The 9,284-nt window shown below is 38.6% G+C and overlaps 1 protein-coding gene across 1 annotated transcript; it reads right to left on the bottom strand.

Moving 5' to 3' along the window:
* Nucleotides 1-7,418: 7,418 nt before the first annotated feature.
* RNF222 (ring finger protein 222) lies at nt 7,419-8,060 on the bottom strand. The gene has a single exon (XM_063453356.1). The coding sequence runs from the start codon at nt 8,046-8,048 to the stop codon at nt 7,419-7,421; it is 630 nt and encodes a 209-aa protein (XP_063309426.1). The 5' UTR covers nt 8,049-8,060.
* Between the last annotated feature and the right edge of the window lie 1,224 nt (nt 8,061-9,284).

The following is a 9,284-nucleotide window of genomic DNA, read 5'->3' on the forward strand; positions in this document are numbered from 1 at the left end:
AATATTATGATGCGCTTTTTATTTTTATCACTTATTTTAGTTTTATATGATTTTGCTAGGGAAAGTGAGGCCCATGTAAAAAACAAACAAAAAAAAACTGAAAAATTAAGAGGGGGCGATGTTTGTTTTTACAGTTTTTGTTTTTTAAAGTAATTTTTTTTCATGATTTAAAAAAAAAAAAAAGAGTGTGGAATTTGTTCTTTAACAATGATAATCTTTATTATATGGTGTTTATATAGTTAAAGTAAACCTGTCATAACAAATATACAATTTGCCCTTAATACTTTCATTTAAAAGTTTACATTTTAATTTGAGAGCATTAATCCTGTTTTCAGTGGGTGTTACACTTGCTGCAGGACCTGCGTACACCTGTATGGGAAGTGTAGACTTGCTTCCTGTAACGGGTTAGAAGTCCCCAAAACTTTATGCTGGCTTTGTATAAATAAAGCGTATCTGTTTTCTCTTGTTATTCTCAGATTGCCTCTCCAAAGCTGTTGCAATAAAGTATTCTGGTTGGTTGTCTCTCTGTGCTGCTGCTGCTGCTGTTGCTCTCACACAGCGCCTGCCCTTCATCCCTCATTCCCCTTGTAGACATTGCTTTCCCTTAGGCCAAATTCAAGCAGGAGAGACACCCAGTGGAGTGAGTCCCTGATAACAGAAAAGCAGAGCACAGCCTTATTATCTGTGTTAGCAGTGGCGTACACACGATCCATGGGGCCCCGGTGCGAAAATTGACCTGCGAACGCGGTATGTATGTCAGTGCATGCAGACACACATACACTTAAAGGACCACTATAGGCACTCAGATCACTTCAGCTCAATGAAGTGGTCTGGGTGCCAGGTCCCTCTAGTTTTAACCCTGCAGATGAAAACATAGCAGTTTCAGAGAAACTGCTATGTTTCACTGAGGGTTAATCCAGCCTCTAGTAGCTGTCTCACTGACAGCTGCTAGAGGCGCTTCCGTGATTCTCACTGTGAAAATCACAGTGAGAAGACGCTGGACGTCAATAGGAAAGCATTGATTAATGCTTTCCTATGGGCGGTTTGAATGCGCGTGCGGCTCTTGCCGTGCATGCGCATTCGGAGCTGAGAGGCAGATTGGGGAGCCCGGCGCTGGAGAAAGGTAAGTGCTGAAGGGGTTTTAACCACACACTAGCTAACAGACACACACTCACTGACAGACAGACACATATGCACACTCACTTACAAAACATACACTCTCACTGACAAACACACACTCACTAACAGACACCAAACAGACTCACTAACAGACACACACAAACTAACACACTCAGTAACAGACACACACAGTAACACACTCAGTGACACACACACACTCACTGACACACAAACTAACACACACACTCAATAACAGACACACACAAACTAACACACATACCTTGCATACCTGTCTCTCTCTCTCTTGCGCTCTCCTAAAGGGCAGCACTCTACTCTCTCCTCCAGCTCTGCTTCACTCACACCCTATTTGATTGATATTTCCTCTCCTAATGTTTTATACCCCACCTCCTATAGACTGTAAGCTCGTTTGAGCAGGGTCCTCTTCAACCTATCGTTCCTGTTTTCTTGTAATTGTCCTATTTATAGTTAAATCCCCCCTCTCATAATATTGTAAAGCACTACGGAATCATTTGGCGCTATGTAAATGGTGATAATAATAATAATAATAGGGGCACCCCAAATGCCATTAATGGTGGGAGGATGTGAGTGGGTGTGAACACTTAATAATTTTTCAACTCAGTTTTGGTGTAAACTTTTGCAATTAAGGTTTCACATCTTATTCACAAATAAACACTTAAGATGAACCAGGGATCACGGGACTCCCGCCACAGATATCGAGCCGACGGCTGTACCCAGAAACAGACCCAGGTACCTCCAAAGCTTCTACCTCCTATGGGTATAGGTTGAAGGGAAACCCAGACGCAGGGAAGGCCCAGCGGAGCCCGCTCGAATCCCTCCCTTGCCGCAATGGACCCAATCCAGTCCTTTTTGCAACCTGTACAGTTTGATGCCTGCAAGAACCATCACATATCTGTGCATTCCCCTCTATCTGATATCTGACATTTTTCTTGTATTTTTCGCGCTAGTTATGCACCAGATTTTCTCACCTGTTTGAGCTAAACAGCCCAGCTTTGTGCAGTTAGAAATGCTGTTATTTACTTAGTCTGATCGTCACAAGTTTTGCTTATAATGCTCAGATGTAATGATATAGCATGCTTAGTTTGTTTATCACCCGCTATGCCTGTAATGTTATGCATGCCGAAAATACTCATGCTCCTTAACTCTACCTACGCCATATCATTTACTAAGCTTTCAAAAAAATAGAAAAAAGTGCTGTTAATAATCGCCAAGATGTTGTATAATATGTATTATTTCATCTGCTTGTACCAGCTATCGTGGCGATACAAGCATGTTTGTCAAACTTTAAGCACTGCAAAAATAAAGAATAAAGAAAAAAAAAAGATGAACCAGGGATATAGTGAATAAAGAAACCAAAAAAACCACACACGAGGAATAGAGAATAAATGGACAAAAGGAGATTTTACGTAGATAAATTAAACTTTAATAAAGTAAGAAAGAAAAAAATGGCACATCAATGTACTCCCTATAACACTATTAGGTGTGTTTAAAGGAACGAAGCATAAAATCTGTCTTGTTTCTGGCAGATTCTCACTTGCCACGCTGCTTGCGTTGAGCATTTCACTTCGTGTGCACAGTTGAGATATATAGTTACACAAAAAATCTAATTAAAGTCTTTAAATACATAAATTAAATCAGCACATATTTGTTCTTTGTAGATTCCCTGCTGGGCTAAAATCAGTCAGGTTTATTCACTAAACTTCTTTCATAAAATACTTTATTATAAATGAACAGTCAATTAACCCATTCAATACCCGGATTGAGTAAAAAAAATATTTGATTTTTCATGTATTTTTCAGTATGAAATATAGTCCATAAAGTCTCACTTACCATCATGTATACTCTATTTATGATTACCTGCCTGTAGAACACATTTCTCTACCAGTAGTGTTATAATGCTAAATAATGTCTGCTCACCTCCTGCTTTAAAAACAGAACAAGAGGATTTAATGGGTCATATTATTCCTTCCGTCGTTGAGGGTGAGTGTGGGTAGACTCTACCATTTCACTATTGGCATTACATTAGCGTTCCAGAGACTGACAAAGATTGCTATAGCAGTTTTAAATAAATTTATTTTACAAATATATGAATTATGTCTATTTGTATGGGCCAGACATTTTTATATTCTGTTGCCATCTTCAGGAAGCTGTCCTGCTAATAATGCATTCCGGATCCTTACAAATACCTAAAAGTAAGGTATTTGGCCATTTTTATTCATCTATTTTTGTCACATATACGATATGCAAGAAAAATTGACTTTTCGCTTTTATAGTAGCATTTTTGACCCTGTGTGAAATAGTGAACTGTACACTGTCTAAAGTTTTCATTTCTCAAATAATTTTTATAAACGAATAAAATTTTTTAAGTCTGTCCGCAAAGCATGTTACGCTAATATTTTATCAATCAAAAGGTACATGGTTGTTACTCGGGTTAATCCATACAACTATTCACTAAAGTGTGAATTTTGAGACTTCAATGTGTTTAAAACACTCCAACCCATAAAGCCTTTCAGCTTGTTGAAATACTCTACAGGTTAACAACATGTCCCCTTCGTCTTGTTTTATAAATAAATGTATTTTTTTTCTAATCTTAGAATGCACCTTCATTTTCACATTTTAAATCAAATTATCATACTGAAAAGATAGCCAACTTGGAGAATCTCGAATGTTTGGCTATTTTAACCTAAATGTGAAATCTACTTTGATTTTCAAAAAATTCACACGATTGTGAAAATCCCTTTGAAATATTTGTTTTCACAGTTTTTCCTTCATGTAGACAAAACAAGCAACTGTATACATTTATTTTAAAAATAAATAAAATTTTAAGCAAAAATAGCCAAAGTTGTAAAATTCGTCCTCAAAGTTAGTTAAGTTTTGGCCTACAATTTGAAATTCACTTTTAGGGGTTTTCACTAAATATTGATGAGAATTCAAAATTAAATCAAAGTGAATTTCAAATTAAAGGGATTCTCCAGTGCCAGGAAAACATATTAGTTTTCCTGGCACTGCAGGACCCTGTAGTGCCCCTCTCCCTCCCACCCCCCATCCTAAGTTGCTGAAGGGGTTAAAACCCCTTCAGTGACTTACCGGAGTCCAGCACCGATGTCCCTCGGCACTGGTCAGGCTCCGCCTACTCTCCGCCTACTCCTCCCACGCCGACATCAGCACGCGCATTAGACCTCCCCATAGGAAAGCCTTAGTCAATGCTTTCCAATGGTGATTTCGGCGACGATGGAGGTCCTAACATAGCATGAGGACGTCCAGCATTGCTTAAAACACTTTTCGTGTTCTAAGAACACGGAAGACCCTCTAGTGGCTGTCTCATAGACAGTCACTAGAGGAGGACTTAACCCTGCCAGGTAAATATTGCAGTTTATAAAAACTGCAATAATTACACTTGCTGGGTTAATGGTAGTTGGAGTTGGCACCCAGACCACTCCAATGGGCAGAAGTGGTCTGGGTGCCTGGAGTATCCCTTTAATGCTAAAATATTCAAGACCAAAACAGACAAATTGGAAACAGAATTACCTTGACATTTTTTTTTCTAATTTGTCTGTTGTGACCTAAATTTTTGAATTTACTTAAAATTCCTAGCAATTACAACTTCAGTAAATAACGCAGTCAATGCACCCGTTTTGGGGAGGGGGACTCAATTTTCATAAATAATCTTTATAAGAAATAAATAAATACATAAATATATTTTTGCCATTTAACATAAGACATATATATATATATATATATATATATATATAAACAGAAAAAATTGAGAGCACTCAATGGATTTTGTAAATAAATACTATATTAAATCAAACGCATACAAATCAACGTTTCGACCGTCTGGCGGTCTTTATCAAGGTTGATAAAGACCGCCAGACGGTCGAAACGTTGATTTGTATGCGTTTGATTTAATATAGTATTTATTTACAAAATCCATTGAGTGCTCTCAATTTTTTCTGTTTGTACATTTTGCACGGAGAGGCACCTGGTTATTACTGAATTCATGATTTTTCTTTGGGATGAGTGCCAGAAACTGTTGTGATCTTTATATATATAAATATATATATATATATATAAACACACTTTTGGATTTCAAATTGTAGGCCAACATATGCGAATTGGAAACATAACTAACTTTGAGGAAGCATTTTTCAACTTTGGCTATTTTTATATTGAATATATATTGAAATCTGGATATTTGTTGTTTTATATATTTGTGTTTTTTTCCTTCCCAAACATGTCCCCGTTTAATATCATTGTATAAAAGTAGGAGCTATTTTACATTAACTGTTTCTTTGTAGATCTTACTGGTGGCAATATCAGATATAAAGTGACCTCCCCAGCTATATATATATATTAATTCATCACGGAGATCAGCAAAATAACAGTAAGCTTTTAAAGGAGCACTATAGGGTCAGAAACACAAACATTATTTCTGAAGCTATAGTGTTAAATCCACCATCTAGCCCCCTGATCCCTCCTTGCCTCCCTAAATATAGTAAAATCTTACTTGTATTGAAGCCTAAAGCTGCTGGCTCTGCCCCTGTTTGCCTCAGACCAGCATGCTGCCTGCTGACATCATCAGAAGTGTTGTTCTGAGCCAATCACAATGCCTCCCCACAGGATTATTTATATATATATATATATATATATATATATATAGATGAATGGAAAAAGCCAGCACTCTAGGACTTGTCAAAAACTTCTCAGGTTTATTCCAACAATCAGTCAACGTTTCAGTTCAATTAGAACTTTCTTCAGGACATAACATTTTTTTTATGTCCTGAAGAAAGTTCTAATTGAACTGAAACGTTGACTGGTTGTTGGAATAAACCTGAGAAGTTTTTGACAAGTCCTAGAGTGCTGGCCTTTTCCATTCATCTATTTATTGTGCAGCCGAGCACCAGGCAACACCTTGGGATAGCTTGAGTGCAAAATCGTTTGGTAATATATATATAGTTAAATGTTAAATAATTTAAAAAGAAATATCTAAAAATATTAAAATTATTTGAAAAGCTGGCTCAAATATTTTAACATCAAGGCCTTAGTAAGTTGTGAGAAAAAGGAATGTTTGAGAAGCGAAAGCTAATTAATATTCAGAAATAGATTTAGCTGGACTTCAGAAAGAAGGCCCATAATGTAAAGCAATACCTTTTCCTGAACAGATTGTAAGAAAACAACATATAGTGAGATTTCAATAAACAATATTATGCTAAAACAAAGAATATGACAGATCCTTTTGTACAAAAAGGTACAATATTTGAATTTTAGTGATTTAGAACCTCTAGAAAAATGCATGAATCATTCTATTTTATTAGTATAAAAATGTATATATGATGACCGGACATCGAGAGGCCAGAGCTGCCACCACCACAAACCGGACTACTTAGCGTTAAGATCCTGAGAGAAGTACCGTACATACTCGTGTATAAGTCCAGAAATTTTAGTCTTAAACTTAATTTTAAAATGCAGAGTTGACTTATCCACGGGTCAGTGCTAGTTTTGATAGAATTTTGTATGGTGTTCGGGAGTTGAATGCGGGGGAATGTCGACTCCCGAATGCTGTTCTCCTAGCTAGTCGGGAAGGGGTACAAGTTTCAGCAAGGTTCACGGGCTTGCGTAGCCAACTCAGAGATCCATGCAGTTGACAACATGTGCATTTGTATATACAAATGGTGGCCACCCAGGGAATGCTTGTTTGTGGTTAACAGCCAGGGTTGGTCAGTGATTACGAGGTGTTAACAAGGTGGACCACACAGAGTCTGTTCGGTAACCGAACAGAAACCGAACAATTCCATTCAAATAACGTACCCTCGACTTATGCACGAGTCATAGCATATTTAACAATTGATGGTCAAAAAACTGCACTCGACTTATACACAAGATCAACTTATAGACGAGTACATACGGTAGATTGATTTCTTTGGTAAAATACAAATTTGTTCTTAATTTTTGTAAAATATAATTCCTCACCGAAATTGTAGAGTGTTAAATTACATTATTTTTTTGCTAGAAGTTTGTGAGATACAGAATGATTCCAAGTGTTGGTCCTCTTTAGGCAAATGTCTTGGGATTGATATACAAGGTTCCAAAATTCGAAAGAGTATCTGCAGTGTAAGCAGATACTGTCTTTCTAATTATTATCTTTCTTAATGACTAATTTCTCCCCATCAATAATGAATTTTGTAATATAACATCAAAATAGATGCGTTGAATTCTTTTTTTATCCTGATGGTTTTGGAAAGTATTCGTTCGAGGTTGGATTAAGTTCTTTTGACCAATAATATCCATGGAAGAACTGCTGCTAAGACTGCAACAAGAAATATTAACAGTAGGATCAGTATCAACGATGGGGAACGGCAACAGTTGACTCGGGCATCTACATGATGTGTTTGTGTGGTGACCACCTCAACGCTTTCCAGTGGTTGCCCTTGGTCGCTGATAACAAAGATTTGAGATCCACAAGTGTGGTTGATTACATCAAGGTTAGAGTCAAACTGGCAACTGCATCTTTGGTGATCAGGAAGGCCATCTGACTCTGCATCTTCAGTGTTTGGAATAACCAATGTGTTCATTGAACCCAGATCAGCAGAATGCCTTATGCATGATGGCGAGATTGGAACTTCCAAGATCTGATGGAGTTCTCCATGCTTGGGAGGCAAAATAAGTCCCCTCTTGCTGAGAAATGTCACATACCGGCACAGAGGACAGATAATATTCTTTTTTATTGAACCCTCCTTTTTGGCAGTCATGAGATACTTCACCAGACAGTCATGGCAGAATGAATGGCCACAACTCAGCCTTCTCTCCGAAATAGTTGGGGCTTGAAGTTTCTCATAACAAACCGGACATTCATTTGTTCCACTTTCCTTGTTGCCATCCTCCTGTGACATGGCTGTCACTTGTCACCGATCTCTGTAGAAAAATGTAAAATCAGTCAGGCATGAAAGAATTTGTAATTGTATGTGTTTGTCTGGCACTGTGTATTTGTGTGTGAGAGTGAGTATTTGTATGTGCATGCCTGGCACTGTGCATGCATACTTCACAAGTGTCCCTATCCGGGCCGGACTGGGAAAAAAATTAAGCCCGGGCATTTTTCAATCAGAGCGGCCCCTTGAGAAGGGGGCGGGGCCAGAGAGGGTGTGTTTTGTCATCACTAATGACAAGCACGCCCCCTCTCAAAGTGAGCAAGTTGGTTCAATGCGCAGAGCCCCGCTGAAGAGCTCTGGCATTAGAAAAAGGCCCTGTATTTGTTCTGCGCAGCGCAAGTAAATTTAATAACATGCTTGCGCTGTGTTTGCTTTTAAATTGTCTCTGGTGTCTCCACAAGTGGGATACCAGAGGACAAAAGGGCCAGGAAAGTGTATGGTGCATGTGTTTGGAGCCTGCTTGTGGGATTGCGTGTGTGTAGAGTGTGGTGTAGTATTGTGTAAATAGGTCAATTTAAATTTGTGTTTGTGGTGTAATATGTGTGTCTAGGGGCTGTAGAGAGTGTGTGTTTGTATAGGGGGCATAGTGTTATAGGGGATGTAGCGAGTGTGTGCATACGGCTGTAGTGTGTGTGTGTATAGGTGACGTGGTGTGTGTAGGGGTTGTAGAGAGGGTGTGCTTAGAGAATGTTGTATGTGTTTGCTGACAAGGAATGTAGTGTGTGTGTAGGTGGTGCAGTTTGTGTGTGTAGAAAATCTAGTGTGTAAAGGACCCAGAGTGTGTATAGGAGATTGTGTGTGTGTGTGTGTATAGAGGATTAAGAGTGCATATAGGGTAAGGGATCTAGCGTGTATCTGGAGCGTAATGTGAGTAGTGGTGCGGTGTGAGGGGTGCTGTAGTGTGTGTGTGTATATATATATATATATATATTTGGACGTATTTTTATGTGTGAGGGGCGCAGTGTGTGTGTATGTAAGAGGGGTGCTGTGTGTGAGGGTGTTTTTATCTGCTGTCACATTCTAGGTTTCTAATTTAATTTTATATGTGTATATTTATATATATATGTGTGGGTGTGTGAGCGAGGGTGCTGTCTGTCTGAGGGTGCTGTCTGTCTGAGGGTGCTGTGTGTGTCTGGGTGCTGTGTGTGTGTAGGGGTGCTGTGTGTGTCTGGGGGTGCTGTGTGTCTGGGGGTGCTGTGT

This window comes from Pelobates fuscus, chromosome 5 (genome assembly GCF_036172605.1).
Source record: "Pelobates fuscus isolate aPelFus1 chromosome 5, aPelFus1.pri, whole genome shotgun sequence".
NCBI lineage: Eukaryota > Metazoa > Chordata > Amphibia > Anura > Pelobatidae > Pelobates > Pelobates fuscus.

What these genes read in the sequence shown, in the direction of transcription:
- RNF222 (XM_063453356.1), bottom strand. Translation starts at nt 8,048, where the DNA reads ATGTCACAGGAGGATGGCAACAAGGAAAGTGGAACAAATGAATGTCCG.